Here is a 15621-nt window from a genome sequence, read left to right as displayed (position 1 = left end):
GCTATACCTCCCATTAGCAATGAATCACACGCCATAGGCGGGCGGTCTCTAGTCAAGGACTTTGTCCTCAGCCCTGTCCTACTAAAGATTCCTAACAATTTTTTAAATTAATTTTTTTAATTATTGATTTCAGGGAGAGGAAGGGAGAGGGAGAGATAGAAGCATCCATGATGAGAGAGAATCACTGATCGGCTGCCTCCTGCACGCCCCACACCGGGGCATGTGCCCCGACCGGGAATTGAACTGTGACTTCCTGATTCATAGGTCAGCGCTCAACCACTGAGCCACACTGGCCGGCACACAAGGCAGTCAGATTCCAGTGTAAATGATCAGGAGTGATCGTCACTTTGAATCATACTAATGTGGCTTGTCTGGTGATGAGACTGGCCGGGAGTAGGTGCGAGTGGGCTATGGGAGGATCTGGCGTAGATGACCTCTACCAGCCGAGTCTAACTGTCCCGTGCCTGCTCCTGTCCCTGCCCCCATGACCTTCCTGCCGCCAGCTTCCTTCTCGTGTGACCTCCTCCATTTCCCATCCAAGGCCCCAGATTGTTTAAAGTCCCCAGGGGCTCCTTCGTTTTCCTCCCTTGTGAGCATATTCCCTGCAAATGCCCCCCTCCAAGAGCTAATTGGTGCCATCTGGACCCGCCACTGCCTTCCTCCCAGCCCTCGCCCCGGGGACGCGTCTGCACCAGCTTCAGGGGAACATTCGGTGGAAGGAAACCACCCCGAGGACCCTGGCCAGGAGCTGACAGAGGACTTCCTTTCTCCACGGATCCGGTCGTAAACAAAACGTTCAAGTCCTGCGCTGAGCGTCTACCCCCTCGTGGTCAGTGCGCATCATAGCGACTGGTCGTTCCGCCGTTCGGTTAATTTGCATATTGGGCTTTTATTCTATAGGATTTATAGAGATTGGACAATTAATGATGACTTCCTACCCAAACACCTCGTGTGTCTTTTCTTCATCTGAGACAACACACATTTTCCGTGTCATCTTATTCCTAGCTGTTTTTTATCTGTGTTATTTCCAATGGGGTGTTTTCTTGTATTTTACCTTTGGTTACGGTCTGCAGAGGTAAAACCGGTTGACTTTTGTTATACTCAGCGTGTTCATTGTGTAAAAAGTTTCCTGTTAGTTCTCCTGGGGTTTCTGGCCTACAGTTATGTCAATATGGATGTATCTCCTCCTTTCCCAATTGTAACCTTCATTTATTTTTCTTGCCTAATTGACTTAGCCACTATCTCCAGAGAAAATACTTCCAGTGGTGTGAGTGGGCCACTTTGGCTCTCCCCCACATAACTGGTAATGTTATTTTCAAGGTCCTCAATCCAGGGGTCAGGAATAGATAAACACATTGTTTTGTGATTGGCTGATATCAGAAAATAAGCATAGACACCATTGTAAAGGGTTGCTTTATTAGAGAGGTTTTGTGTGAGATGGTCCTGTCCAATCAATCATCCTGTTACAAAAAGATGAGATGAATTAACCTGATACATTTTTTTCCATTTTCCTCCAGAAGACAAAAAAAAAATTAATAGTGCACTAGGAGTGGGATATCAGTTTTAATTTCACATAATAAAAGAGTCATCTTCATGGGGCAATAAATTATTGACAAAAACCCAAAGATTGGATAAGATGAGGGTATTCACAATCAAGTATTAAATTGCTTAGACAAGCAGGCATTCATTGACCAAGGAGTACAACGTTGCTTTCCCGAAACAGCAATTGGATGGGGATTTTCAAGAAAATCTGTCCAGGATCGGCCGGCGTGGCTCAGTGGTTGGGCATCAACCTATGAACCAGGAGGTCACAGTTCGATCCCAGTCAGGGCACATGCCCGGGTTGCAGGCTCGATCCCCAGTGTGGGGCGTGCAGGAGGCAGCCCATCCATGATTCTCTCTCATCATTGATGTTTCTCTCTCCCTCTCCCTTCCTCTCTCTGAAATCAATTAAAAAAAAAACTTATTAAAAAAGAAAAGAAAATCTGTCCAGTGTCGGGCAGTAGTGGTTGTTGCTGGCGTGGCTTTCGTGGTGGACGGGGAATGGATGGCTGGTTAGGGCGGGTGGGTGGGCAGGTGTGTTGAAACCCGAGAGCCATGGCCACAGAACAGGGGGTCCACAGGGGAGGTGGGAAGCCCAGGTTCCCAGGCTCACATCATTCTTATGTGAAAACAAGCCCCGAGGCACACAGTCCCCCAAAGTCCCAGAAGGCACTTGGTGAGGAGCACCCGCTAAGAGCGCCCGCCGGTCCCCGTCACTCCTGCTCCCTCGCTGACCAGCGCTGTGTCTCGGACAAAGCCCATTGGTCTCCTCTGGCCCAGTTTCATCATCTGTGACTCCTACCCACTGAGGCTGACACGAGAATTAACGCGATCACCCAGGTCTTAGGCCGATCCCATGCCTACCTTCGAGCCCGGCCATGGTCCTGGGGTGGGCAGCAGGCTAACTGCTCCCTTCCCGTGCCCACTGTGGGAGGATTTCAGGGCCCCGAGGAGGTGCCAGGAGCCAGGCATTGCCACGTAGAAAACGGAAATGCTGCCGGGCCGGCGTGGCTCAGTGGTGGAGCGTCAACGTATGAACCAGGAGGTCAGGGTTCGATTCCCGGTCAGAGCACATGCCCAGGTTGCAGCCTCGATGTCCAGTAGGGGGCGTGCAGGAGGCAGCCGATCCATGATTCTCTCTCATCATGGATGTTTCTCTCTCTCTCTCTCCCTCTCCCTTCCTCTCTGAAACCAATAAAAATATATTTTTTAAAAAAGAAGAAAGCGGAAATGCTGCCCCACTGATAGGCTGCTCCCTGGAAATCTTCAGGGGTTTTCATCTGAGCTCGGAGATGCGAGTGAAGAACAGACAGACGGCGAAAAGCTGCTCATCCCGGGCCTGGGGTCCATCAGCTCCGTCGATAGCGAGTCTGCGGGAAGGAGGGACGGGATAGCGGGAGACGCATCTATGCTTCGTTTCCTCTTCACAGGCTCTCGGGTCAGGAGATACTTCAATCGCTGCAGAAAGCCAGACGGCACAGGGAGAGCGCCCCGTCTCCGGGAGAGCTCACCCCGACTTCTGCCGAAAGGGGGTCCGACGAAAAGACTTCCACATCCTGGGCAAGATGCTCCCATTGCCTCCGTGTGATATTTAGGAGGAAACTCAGCCGGTGCCCCCCTCCCTGCACATTCCCAGCCTCGGGAGAGCCGGCCTGGCCACCTCTGTCCTGGGAGACCTCGAGGCTTTGGGTCTCTGCCATCGACCCAGGCCCAGGGGGACACGGGGAGGTGAGAGCCGCCCCTGCCCCTGAGCCTTCGCATACGTGACTCGGTCACTCACCTCCTTCCGTGGTCGCGTCCCACATGTCTCAGGCCTGCGCTTCCCGCACACCAGCTGTGGCCCAGGAGGCCGCCTCGCTCTCCGCCGCCTCCCTGGGGGGCTGGAGCTGCAGGATCATGGCCTGCAGGGTCTCCTTCACCAGCCGGAGCTCGCTCCGCAGGGACTGTGGCCGCGGTTAAGGAACAATCCGGCCTCGGGAGAGCGCGCGGGCCCGCGGGCGGCAGATGGGCACGGCTATCTAATTGCAGTTTCCATCTCTTCCAAATCGCAGGCGTTAAATATTAATGCGCACTTGACACTTCGTTTCAGAGCGACAGCGATCTCTACTCAGCCTGGGGTTGCCCACGGTCTCAAGTGGGGCCTTCAGGAAGGAAAAGGCAGCCCTCGCCGGTGTGGCTCAGTGGATAGAGCATCAGCCCGGGGGACTGAAGGGTCCTGGGTTCGATTCCGGCCAAGGGCACATGCTGGGTTGCAGGCTCGATCCCCAGTGTAGGGTGTGCAGGAGGCAGCTGATCAATGATTCTCATCATTGATATTTCTCTCTCTCTCTCTCTCCCTCTCCATTCCTCTCTGAAATCAATTAAAAAAATAATTTAAAAATAAAATAAAATAAGAAGCAAGGGGCTGTCTCTGGTGCTGGGCTGGGGGAGCATGAACCAGTGGTGGTTTCTCTCCCTCAGTCCCTCCCTGTGCCCTTCCCCCCTCCACCTGCCGCGGGAACAGCTCCGATACACACAGGTGAGAGGCGGGCTGGGTTGGATTCTTCTCATCTAACGAGCAAACGAGTTGAACCTCACCCAACAGGAGCAAAGGGAAAACAGAGAAATAGGGGGACGCCACTGAATCACCATGAGGTCACCCCATGAGGTCAGACCACGTGGGGATGGCTCCGTCCCAGGCGGAGAGCCACCAGCTTTGGGACAGGCAGCTCCGGGGGCCGCCTGTGCCACAGGCGCTTCCGTTTAAGGGCAATGTCGGCCCAATGTCAAGAGGAAAAGACAACCTTAGGTGGTGATGTTCAAAGGCTTCTCTTTCTAAGAAAATAAGCAGGAGCAGAGGAGCCTGGGAATTATGCAGATGAGCCTCTCCGAAGCATCAAATGCGGCACCACCCTGGAAGGCTGTTGGCAGCTTGTCATTCTCTTGGCGCTTCCTTGGCCGCCGTCACGTGTGCCATTTGCATGCATTTCCTGGGCCGGCTCCCTCCTGGCACCAGAACTTCAGGGGAAGGAGGGTGGGGCCCAGGGGGTGCAAGGAAGAAAGAACCGGGTACTTTTTTAAGGTCTCCGTTTGCCTCCATTTCTCGGGGCGGCTCTGCTACGCTTTGGTCGAGACGCACACGACGAGACCAGCCAGAGCGCACGTGGTCCCAGGCTGGGCCCCACGCTGCACCCCCAAATCGCAAGGTTATGCGAGTAAAGCACAGAACTGAAGCCGTTTCGGAACCCGACAAACTAATGACCTTTGCTAGACGGGCCGGGGCGACACGCCCTATGGGTAACACCCCGAGCGATGACAAAGGTTTTCCGAGAGAGAAACTGAACTCAGCGAGATGCTCCTTAAAGAGCTCGCCATCGAGCGCTTCCCGGGAGGTCAAGGTTACCTTCTGTGCATCTATGGACCGGACCGGGCTTCAGGGAAGAGTAGGAGTTGAAAGCCAGAAGGTGGAGGAGATTTTATTTGCCAGGGAGGGGTTGACTTTAGTACCGAAACCAGTCCCTGTATGTCCCCAATGATCTCAGCAAGGATCACCAACATTGTCCAAAAAAAAAAAACAGGGCTTCAAGCCCTGGCCGGTGTGGCTCAGTAGATAGAGCATCGGCCTGCAGACCAAAGGGTCCCGGGTTTGATTCCGGTCAAGGGCACGTATCTTGATTGCAGGCTGTTCCCCGGCCCCGGCCCTGGTCGGGGCACGTGCAGGGGGCAACCCATGGCTCTGTTTCTCTCACATCGATGTTTCTCTCTGTCGTTCCCTCTCTCTTCCACCCTCTCTAAAAATCAATGGGAAAATATCCTCGGGGGAGGATTTAAAGAAATAAACTTCAGTAAAATGCTTTGATTAGAGCTTGAAATGTGGACAGTGACTGTGTGTCCCCCAGAGGGGCCCCTCCCTTTGCTTCTGCCTCCTGGTGGTCCAAGCAGGGCCCGGCTTGTCGCTGGGAGATGCTGCCACCGGGTAGACGTGACCTTGGACCAGCCACCGGATGTCTCAGCCTCCGTTTTCTCAGCTAGCCAGGAGGGATCGGAACCCCTATCGACCCACAGCCGTTTATTAGAATTAAATGGCTTTTTAGATAAACCGCGGTGTGGCCACTGATCAATCCCTTTAAGCGTTTGGTTCAAAAGAGTTGCATCGACTTCCCTTGAAACCTCTACCAGGATGTGGTTTGAAGTTGTGACAGAGACACTGAGCATGGAGGGGCGGGAGGGGCGGGGGGCAAATGGACGTGGAGGATCTAGTTTTGTACCTGAAACCAAGCACTGGCCACATATAAGGACCGTGTCCACCCTACTTCCTGAATGCAGCCTCATTTAGCCCCCGTAGACTTAGGGGTTGCCCGGCCAGCGTGGCTCAGTGGTTGAGCATCGACCTATGAACCAGGAGGTCTCGGTTCCATTCCCGGTCGGGGCACATGCCCAGGTTGCGGGCTCCATCCCCAGATGCATGTGCTCAGACACCTGAGCTCACCTGGAAACAGCAGGCCTGGAATCACGGGGCATTTTCTAAGACAGTGGTTCTCAACCTTCCCAATGCCGCGACCCTTTAATACAGTTCCTCGTGTTGTGGCGACCCCCAATTTCATTGTTACAAATCGAACACCATTAAAGCATAGTGATGAATCACAAAAACAATGTCATTATATATGTTTTCCGATGGTCTTAGGTGACCCCTGTGAAAGGGTCGTTCGACCCCCAAAGGGGTCGCGACCCCCAGGTTGAGAACCGCTGTTCTAAGACCTGCGTTTACAGAACCACCTGGCGGGCGGTTCATCCCCGAGAACGAACGAGAAGGATATGAATGAGGACTTCGTCGTGGCTGTGCATGGCCGTGTGCAGCTGATCCTCCAGGCACAGCAACTTCTTGCCGATGGCTTCGCATTTCTCACCCAGCTCTGTGGAAAGGGCGTGCGGTTCCTGGCCAGAGAGCGGGAGAGACCACGTGTAAGCCACAGGTTTTCGCGGGGCCATGAACGCCTCTGCGATTCACCCAGTGGCAGGTCCGGCCTCCCAGCTCTCAGCCTCCACACAGACTCAGAGCAGGGGGCCTGAGGGCATCAGATGGCTCCCTCCTCGTTCTGAGGCTAAAACACATTTAAATCAAAGCTGAATCAAGTCGTTTAAAATATGGCTTTGGCCCTAACCAGTTTGGTTCAGTGGATAGAGCGTCGGCCTGCGGACTGAAGGGTCCCGGGTTCGATTCCGGTCAAGGGCATGTACCTGGGTTGTGGGCACATCCCCAGTAGGGAGTGTGCAGGAGGCAGCTGATGGATGTTTCTCTCTCATCGATATTTCTAACTCTCTATCCCTCTCCCTTCCTCTCTGTAAAAAATCAATAAAATATATTTAAAAATAAAATAAAATATGGATTTGCATTTCTCCCCAAAACATATAATCCTTGCCTATTTTTTAAAAAATGATATACAGATTGGGAGAGTTTGGGAAAGCAATTTCCGAGGGCACGGTCTGAATTTTAAATTGTTTCTATCCTACGATCCAATGATTCTTCCTGCATTCGCTCAAAAAGCAAATGTCTATATTTAAACTCCCTGGTCAAGGGCCCGTACCTGGGTTGCAGGCTCGATCCTCTGCGTGCGGGAGGCAAACCGCTCGATACGTCTCTCTCACATCGACGTTTCTCTCTGTCTGTCTCTCCCCCTCCCTTCCACTCTCTCTAAAAATCAATGGGAAATGATCTTGGGGTGAGGATTAACAAAAAAATAAAAAATAAGTAAAACAAGCTTATATTTTTTTAAAAAAGAAAAGCCCATCTTCCCTCCTTCCCCTCCACGCGGGTCTGATACGGTAGCGCCAGCCCCGCCGGCAGCCTTTCCGATACAATTTGCTTAACTCACTTCATGATCAAAACCTGCAGACTTGGACGCCGGGGCCGACGGCCCAGCTGTGCTGAATTAGAGCAGATGTCAGACTTCTGTCCGCCTCGCCAGGCCCGGGAGGCTTGATGCAAACCAGAGAGCCGGGCTTCCTTTGTTGCGCAGGATTTTCCCATTAAAATGACTTTCGAAAAACATTTATCTATAAAAGTTTATGCTCAGATCAAAAAGGCATTCGGTGGCTGGCCTGCACGGATCCCTAAACCTCACACGCTCCCTAAGCTCCGGCTGACAACTCCAAGGACTTTTTTTTTTTTCAGAGAGGAAGGGAGAGGGAGAGAGAGATAGAAACATCAATGATGAGAGAGAATCATGGATCGGCTGCCTCCTGCACGGCCCCTACTGGGGATGGAGCCCACAACCCGGGCAGGTGCCCTGACCGGAACGGAACCGTGGCCTCCTGGTTCAGAGGCTGACGCTCAACCACTGAGCATTGATGAATTGCTGGGCCACGGCAGCATGTAAGTTTTAAAACGTGGAAAACCCATCTAGCCAGTGTGGCTCAGGGGTCGAGCACTGACCTAGGAGCCAGGAGGTCACTGTTCGATTCCCGGTCGGGGCACATGCCCGGGTTGTGGGCTCGATCCCCAGTGGGGGGCGTGCAGGAGGCAGTGGATCAGTGGTTCTCTCTCATCATTGTTGTTTCTCTCTCTCCCTCCCTCTCCCTTCCTCTCTGAAATCAATAAACATATCTTTTTTATTGCAAACCCCCCCACCACACACACATGCTGCAAACATACAGTAATTTACAACCCGAAAATGCAACCTGAACCTCGTGAGGTCTGTGCGGTTGTTACGTTTCATTCCCTCTCCTGTAGCTGGAGGTGAACCAGAGGCGAGGACCGCCGTCCGCGCGCACTGAGCTGACGCATTAAATAAAGCCTTCACTCAGCTCGGCCTCAAAATCGCAGCCTTAGATCTCGTCCCTTGGGCTGTTTTCCAAAGTATTCGCTTGGCAAACACATTCCAGGGATGCTATACGGGTTCCTTTCCTTTTTTTTTTTTTAATCGTCCACATGAAGAACATGTACCTCAGACAGAGCCCCACCCACCCCACAAAGAACATCTCTGGCGTCCATTTGAAATAGACGGTAAAAAACACACGCATTCCTCTTGCCACATCAACACGGAACCCTACGGCCGCATGTGAGCGCCCGCGGGCCCCGCGGCACCAGTTAAGGCACGAAAGGCGGGTGGTGGTTACTCCCTATTAACACAAGGATTCATCCACGTCTCTCAGCGGCAGGGCTACACCCTGGGTGAGTGGGGTTTCTTTCAAGAGCATCCAGATGTCCCAAGCGGTGAGGAAAACATCGAGGAGAAGCAAGGCGTAGGTCAGTGGTTCTCCACCTTGGCTGCACATTAGGATCACCTGGGGACCTTCCTAAAATCCTGATTTCTGGGCCTCCTCCTCCGGAAATTCTGTTTCTTTGTGATGGGGTGGGGCCACAACATTAGTAACAGAGAAACAGAATTTCCGGAGGAGGAGGCCCAGAAATCAGGATTTTAAAAAGATTCCCAGGTGATTCTAATGTGCAGCCAAGGTTGACAACCACTGGCATAGATGTTAACCAGCCTGGGGTGGCAGCTATATACTAGTATATATATATATTTTTTTTCTTAATGTGTTTTTATTGATTTCAGAGAGGAAGGGAGAGGGAGAGAGAGAGAGAGAAACATCAGTGATGAGAGAGAATCATGGACCGGCTGCCTCCTGCACGCCCCACACTGGGGATCGAGCCCCCAACCCGGGCGTGTGCCCTGACCCCCGTGACCTCCTGGTTTTTAGGTCACGCTCACCCACTGAGCCACCCCGGCCGGGCTCAGCTATATTTTCTATGATCACTCGAGAGAATGCGGACGCCTTCCTGTGCGCACAGTTCAGTGAAAGACCCGAGCTGAGTGAGGAAGAACCTGTCGGGGATGTTCATGCACCAGCACGGACCTACACATCCTCTATCTCACACGAGGACTCGGATCCCTGGGACGGTGACATTGAACCCTAAGACCCTTCTGTGTCAGAAAACGGAAACGGCCCAGGTTTGGGGGGGCCCCCTTTAGGGGGAACGGGGTCTGCGAGCCGCCTGGAGCTAGAAAAGACTGAACTACCAAGAGTCAAGAGAAACCCCGAGGACGGAACCCAGTGCCCACTTTCATCTGGGTCCATTTTAACGTGTTTTTAAAACTTCTAAATGTTTCTTGGTGAAGTGCGCAGCTGTGAAGGCTTCTAGAATTACTGATGTTAAATGCCAGCGCCTAGCCCTGGCTGGGTGGGACCCCGGACTAGTCAGGAAATAAGACATGAAAGGCACATTAAGACGTTAGACGGCCAGCTGGTTTGGTTCAGTGGATGGAGCGTCCGCCTGCAGACTGAAGGGTCCCGGGTTCGATTCCTGGTCAAGGGCACGTGCCCCGGTTGTGGCCTCGATCCCCAGTGCGGGGCGTGCAGGAGGCAGCCCATCAGTGATTCTCTCCCATCATCGATGTTTCTCTCTCTCCCTCTCCCTTCCTCTCTGGAAGCAATAAAAATATGTTTGGTTTTTTTTTAAAAAAAAAGACACGAGATGCACAGAACCGCAGGAGGTGCACCACTGGCCTGCGGGGGCAGCACGCTCCTGACCCTGATGTCGGCCCTGCCCCAGACCGGGGGGGGGGGGGGGGGGGGGGGGGGCAGCCAAGCGGGCAGGGTGTCAGTTCATCTGCCAGAAATGGGGAGCCCTGGACTGGCAGCCGCTCAGCAACCCTCAGGGAACCGCCCAGACGCATCCGAGGGGCCTCCTGCATGACAAGGCCGCCAACGGGTCCTCACCCCGGGTGGCCGCCCCAGCGCTCACCGCGGGGACAAGGCGTTTCCCAGATGAAAGCGCGCCCCGGCCCGTGGGTGTTTTCCTCGGCACCGAGTTAGCTTTAATTAGTGGGAGAGGCGCCACAGCCAAGCCCCGGAGCACAGAAAGTCCTTCCAGAACTTTCCAAGGGGAGGCAGAGCTGCAGAGCCTATTGCCTTTCCCTGGGCAGGTGAGGGGCAGGCTGGCATCCATGAGCTGGGGGGGAGAGCGGGAGCGGCCAGCTGAGAGGTGGTAGCTGACAGTGAGCCAGCTGAGAGGTGGTAGCTGAGAGGTAGTTAGCTGAGAGTTAGCCAGCTGAGAGGTAGTTAGCTGAGAGTTAGCTAGCTGAGAGGTAGTTAGCTAAGAGGTAGTTAGCTGAGAGGTAGTTAGCTGAGAGTTAGCTAGCTGAGAGGTAGTAGCTGAGAGGTAGTTAGCTGTTAGCTAGCTGAGAGGTAGTTAGCTAAGAGGTAGTTAGCTGAGAGTTAGCCAGCTGAGAGGTAGCTAGCTGAGAGGTAGTTAGCTAAGAGGTAGTTAGCTGAGAGGTAGTTAGCTGAGAGTTAGCTAGCTGAGAGGTAGTAGCTGAGAGGTAGTTAGCTGAGAGTTAGCTAGCTGAGAGGTAGTAGCTGAGAGGTAGTTAGCTGAGAGTTAGCTAGCTGAGAGGTAGTTAGCTAAGAGGTAGTTAGCTGAGAGTTAGCCAGCTGAGAGGTAGTTAGCTAAGAGGTAGTTAGCTGAGAGTTAGCCAGCTGAGAGGTAGCTAGCTGAGAGTTAGTTAGCTGGGAGTTAGCCAGCTGAGAGGTAGTTAGCTGAGAGGTAGCTGAGAGTGAGCTAGCTGAGTTAGCTAGCTGAGAGTGAGCCAGCTGAGAGGTAGCTGAGAGTTAGCCAGCTGAGAGTTAGCTAGCTGAGAGTTAGTTAGCTGAGAGTTAGCCAGCTGAGAGGTAGCTGGCTGAGAGTTAGCTAGCTGAGAGGTAGTTAGCTGAGAGTTAGCCAGCTGAGAGGTAGCTAGCTGAGAGTTAGTTAGCTGGGAGTTAGCCAGCTGAGAGGTAGTTAGCTGAGAGGTAGCTGAGAGTGAGCTAGCTGAGTTAGCTAGCTGAGAGTGAGCCAGCTGAGAGGTAGCTGAGAGTTAGCCAGCTGAGAGTTAGCTAGCTGAGAGTTAGTTAGCTGAGAGTTAGCCAGCTGAGAGGTAGCTGAAAGTTAGCTGGGAGTTAGCTAGCTGAGAGGTAGTTAGCTGAGAGTGGAAGCCCCTTCCCCGCCTCCAGCCCATCCTGTTCTCGGCTCTGCCCCAGACGCAGGGACCACAGCGAGACAGGGCCAGGGATCCAGCCTGCAACTGAGGTCCCCGCCCTTGACCGGAATCGACCCCGGGACCCTCCAGCCTGCAAGCCGATGCTCTATCCACTGAGCCACACCAGCTGGGGCCCAAATTCGACATTGTTAGAATCCGACTCAAGCCTTCTTAAAACCTTAAAAGTGTGCCTGGTCCCGAGGAAGCCCTTCCAGTATTTACTGCTCTCATCGGGCGTGTGGTCCCCAATCCCCCTCAGCGCAGAGCCCCGCGGAAGGTCTGGGATGGACAGACCTCTCTCTGTTCGCTGGTAGCACGGTGGGGAGAGGGAGCCGGGGGCGCCTTCCACTCCTCGGACGCCTGCAGGGGGGTCCTGCTCCCATCCTCGGCGGCGTGGGGCCCGGGGCCGCTGCCCGGGGCTGCCGTGCGGCCTTCTCCTGCCAAGTCACCGAGCGGCGGCTCATCCTCTGCAGACGGGCTGCCCCGAGGCTCCGGGGGCTGCAGGCTCTGGATCAGCAACCGGCAAGCCTCCACGTCGGCTTCCCACACTCTTCCCAGCAGCGGACACCGGCAGCTAAGGCAGAGGGGGGCAGAGGCGTACACATCAAGTCAGGGGGTCTCCTCATCCCCGCTCAAGACCCGGGCTACCTGCCCGGCCGGTGTAGCTTAGGGGTTGAGCGTCGACCTAGGAACCAGGAGGTCACGGTTCGATTCCCGATCAGGCACATGCCCGGGTTGTGGGCTCCGTCCCCGCTGTGGGGCGTGCAGGAGGCAGCCGACATCAATAATGTTATGATTTCTTTGGAGAACTTTTCTTTTTAAGAAGCACAACTCAAAGGCCCTGCTTTTGCGATGAATGGAAGCTGCAGGATTCTGTTCTGAGGCCCAGCATACAGTCCAACCCCACCGGGTCCTCCCAGCGCAAGAAATGCCATCTTTACATCAGCCTGGGTTCTGCCTGAGGCGGCTGAGATAAGGGACTTAGAAGCCATCCTGGGGTGGGCTCCGTCCACAAAAGGAACTTGCCCAGCAGGTGGGGTGTCTGCAGGGGCTGCTGGGAGCTAGTGTCCCACCCGTGGTGTGTGCGTCAGGGCGGCTGGGGGTGCGGTGGGTGGGAAGGCGGAGGGAGAAAACCGGATCAGAGAAAGTGCCGGGCACAATATTCTGTCCAGACGACATTTGCCGAAGCTGCTCGGAACTGTCACCCCACTTCCCGTGAGACGAGGATACAGCAGAGCCCCCCAAAATGATGGCATGAGCGTCTGAGAAGTCCCTTGAGGCGCTGAGCTTATATTCATCCTACAGCTGAAGCCAACAGGTCCCTACCATGTTAGCAAATTCGAACGTCATACAATCCTGCCCGGCCGGCGTGGCTCAGTGGTTGAGCATCAACCTAGGAACCAGGAGGTCACGGTTCCATTCCCGGTCAAGGGCACACGCCCGGGTTGCGGGCTCCATCCCTAGTTGGGGGGCGTGCAGGAGGCAGCCCATCCAGGATTCTCTCTCATCTTTGATGTTTCTCTCTCTCTCTCCCTCTCCCTTGCTCTCTGAAATCAATAAAAATAAATATTTTTAAAAGGAACACGTAGAAACCTGTCTTGGAACCGGAGAGGAGGCAGCGGACGCGGAGCGCACCTGGCCCAGGTGAGCACCCCCCTCTCTAAGCAGGAGCCCAGGTGAGCACCCCCCTCGCTAAGGAGGGGAGCCATTTCCTGGGAGGGCGCCTCCGGCCCACAGGCCTCCTGACCCCACGCTCTCTGGTGACCACCTTCCTCCCACGTCGGGGCCGAGGCCGGGAGGTACCAGCCCACGGTCAGAGCCTGATTCCCCAGCAGCAGAGGGAAGCCGGCAGCACCTGCTTATCCCGCAGAGCGGAGCACAGCACAGCGAGGCGCCCCTCTCATTGTCTCTCACCGTGTTTCAGTGACGGCATCGTCTGAGCAGAGAAAGGTCTAGGCGCGGCCTGATTAAAGAGCGACTTAACAATTTCCAAAATAGCAGCGCGACCGTCTGCACGAAGCTGGACCAGCCAGAAGCCGCACGCTGTACGCGCTCAGACTCGCTTCCTGGGTGAGAAGCAGCCCCGGTGGCGGTTTCCCCGTCCGCAAAACCAGAAACATCTGGACGGGCCGCGGTGTCCCTGACGCGTCCCAACTCTGAACTCGTCATTGGGTTAAAAATGAAAGCGCGAGCAACCAGGAATGTCATGCTAGGTAGCATCAGGACTCAACACAGAACCCGGAGATGGGAATTCTCCTGTGGTAGGAGCTGGGCCGGCGTCCGTGAGACTCGAAAAAAGAAAAGAAAAACAGACCAAGGCGGGGAACCTCAATGTAACAAAGCGAAGGATTCTCTCTCCTTACAGAACACGAGAGAGATCCCTGATCTCCGCCGGACACGTGGGACATTTTAACCCGTTTATGTTTAATAGAGGGGGAGGGGCCGGGAGGTGTTTGTGTGGCCCCTGCTTCTTCCGTCAATAAATTGCCAGCCTTTGCTTGGCCTCACCCTGTGCCGTCAGAACACAGGACACAGACGTGCGTGGAGTCTGGGACGCGGGGGTCGCCGTCCTACCTGCGAAGCTTGCCCTCCAGCGCATCCATGTACCTCTCGGCCTCCTCCTTCACGCTGGCTTCTGCAAAACAAACGCCCAGAGCGGATGCAAAGACAGAGCCAAGCCCAGAACGACTCAGTCGAAGCCGAACGCCAAAGGAACTCCATCAGGCCGCATCCCAGGCTTGCAAAATGCGTGCATCCGTGGGCATGGCCGCCTGGAGTGATGGCTGGGGCCCGAGTCAGAGCCGGACGGAGCAGGCACGGGCCCCCCTTGCCCTGTCTGCAGGAGGCAGCTCACCCGGATCTGGCAGGAACCTCCCTGTGCCCTGTGCCTCTCCCCTTGCCCACCTGGCAGCCAGGAGCTTGGCTGCAGCATCTGGGGGAGAGAACAGGAGCAAGGAACAACCGCCCCCTCCTGTGGAGGAACCTCATGGGGGCAGCAAGGGATGGAGGACCCTTCACTGATGAACAGCCAGACTCGGGGTCCCACCAGGGAGCAGACGTCCCCTGCTCAGCTCCCAACGCTGCCTATCAGCTCCCATGAGAGAACAACGCAGTGCCATCACCACCAAGTGCTGGAGGAAGGAATGACGGTGACGGCGCCACGGAGCAAAGAGGCGCTTTCTGTTTTTTTTTAATATATTTTTATTGATTTCAGAGAGGAAGGGAGAGAAACAGAAACATCCATGATGAGAGAGAATCATGGATCAGCTGCCTCCTGCACGCCCCACACTGGGGATGGAGCCCACAACCCGGGCATGTGCCCTGACCGGGAGTCGAATCGTGACCTCCTTGGTTCCTAGGTTGATGCTCAACCACTGGCTGAGCAAAGAGGCACTTTATTTTATCTTATTGTTTTTTTAATCCTCACCTGAGGATATCTGTCCATTGATTTTGAGAGAGAGTGGAAGAGAGAGGGAACGACAGAGACAAACACATCGATGGGATGCCTCCTGCACGAGCCCCGACCAGGGCCGGGGCCAGGGAGGAGCCCGCAACCGAGGTACGTGCCCTTGACCAGAATCGAACCCGGGACCCTTTGGTCCGCAGGCCGACGTTCTGTCCACTGAGCCACACCAGCCAGGGCAAGAGGAGCTTTATTGACAGAGAAAAGACGTGGTGGGTGTGGGGCCAGGACTTCCTGGCCAGGCTGTCGCTGTGAGCGCCCAGGAGAGCAGGTGGCCGACAGGCCTCCATCCGAGGGTGGCTGTACTTACTGATGTTGCCGCCACCTCTAGAATTACTATCATGACTGCTATGGCAGAATCGATCATCGTTCCTATTCCACTCTCTCCTCTCAGGTAACTGATGCCGAGGGGCTGGTTCCCACGCTAACGCTGGGTGCGTGGACAGCACAAGCCACGCTGTCCGCCCCTCAGCCGGAGTCTGTGCCTGGGGGGCGCTCGGACACAGTCTGCGTCTCCTCCCCCAGCTTTAGCCTCATTGTTGCCCATCATCCGGGGCCGGAACCAACCAAATACGCCATCGCTAACTCGGCCACGGCTCACCCGGGAGCATGGCTCAG

At 54.8% G+C, this 15621-nt stretch overlaps 1 protein-coding gene across 1 annotated transcript in view; it reads right to left on the bottom strand.

Moving 5' to 3' along the window:
• Nucleotides 1-1399: 1399 nt before the first annotated feature.
• The window catches only part of DISC1 (DISC1 scaffold protein), a 59608-nt gene continuing 45386 nt past the window's right edge, over nucleotides 1400-15621 (bottom strand). The window contains 5 exon segments of the mRNA XM_070401459.1: nucleotides 1400-2912; nucleotides 3323-3487; nucleotides 6339-6456; nucleotides 11835-12114; nucleotides 14115-14175. Coding sequence (XP_070257560.1) covers nucleotides 3351-3487; nucleotides 6339-6456; nucleotides 11835-12114; nucleotides 14115-14175 — 596 coding nt within the window. The 3' untranslated portion in view covers nucleotides 1400-2912; nucleotides 3323-3350.

The sequence above is a fragment of the Myotis yumanensis genome, unplaced genomic scaffold (genome assembly GCF_028538775.1).
Source record: "Myotis yumanensis isolate MYYU_CA2020_CCGP unplaced genomic scaffold, mMyoYum1.0.hap1 SCAF_22, whole genome shotgun sequence".
Lineage (NCBI taxonomy): Eukaryota > Metazoa > Chordata > Mammalia > Chiroptera > Vespertilionidae > Myotis > Myotis yumanensis.
Note: the sequence above shows the minus strand (reverse complement) of the source record. Positions and strands in the feature narration are given on the sequence as shown.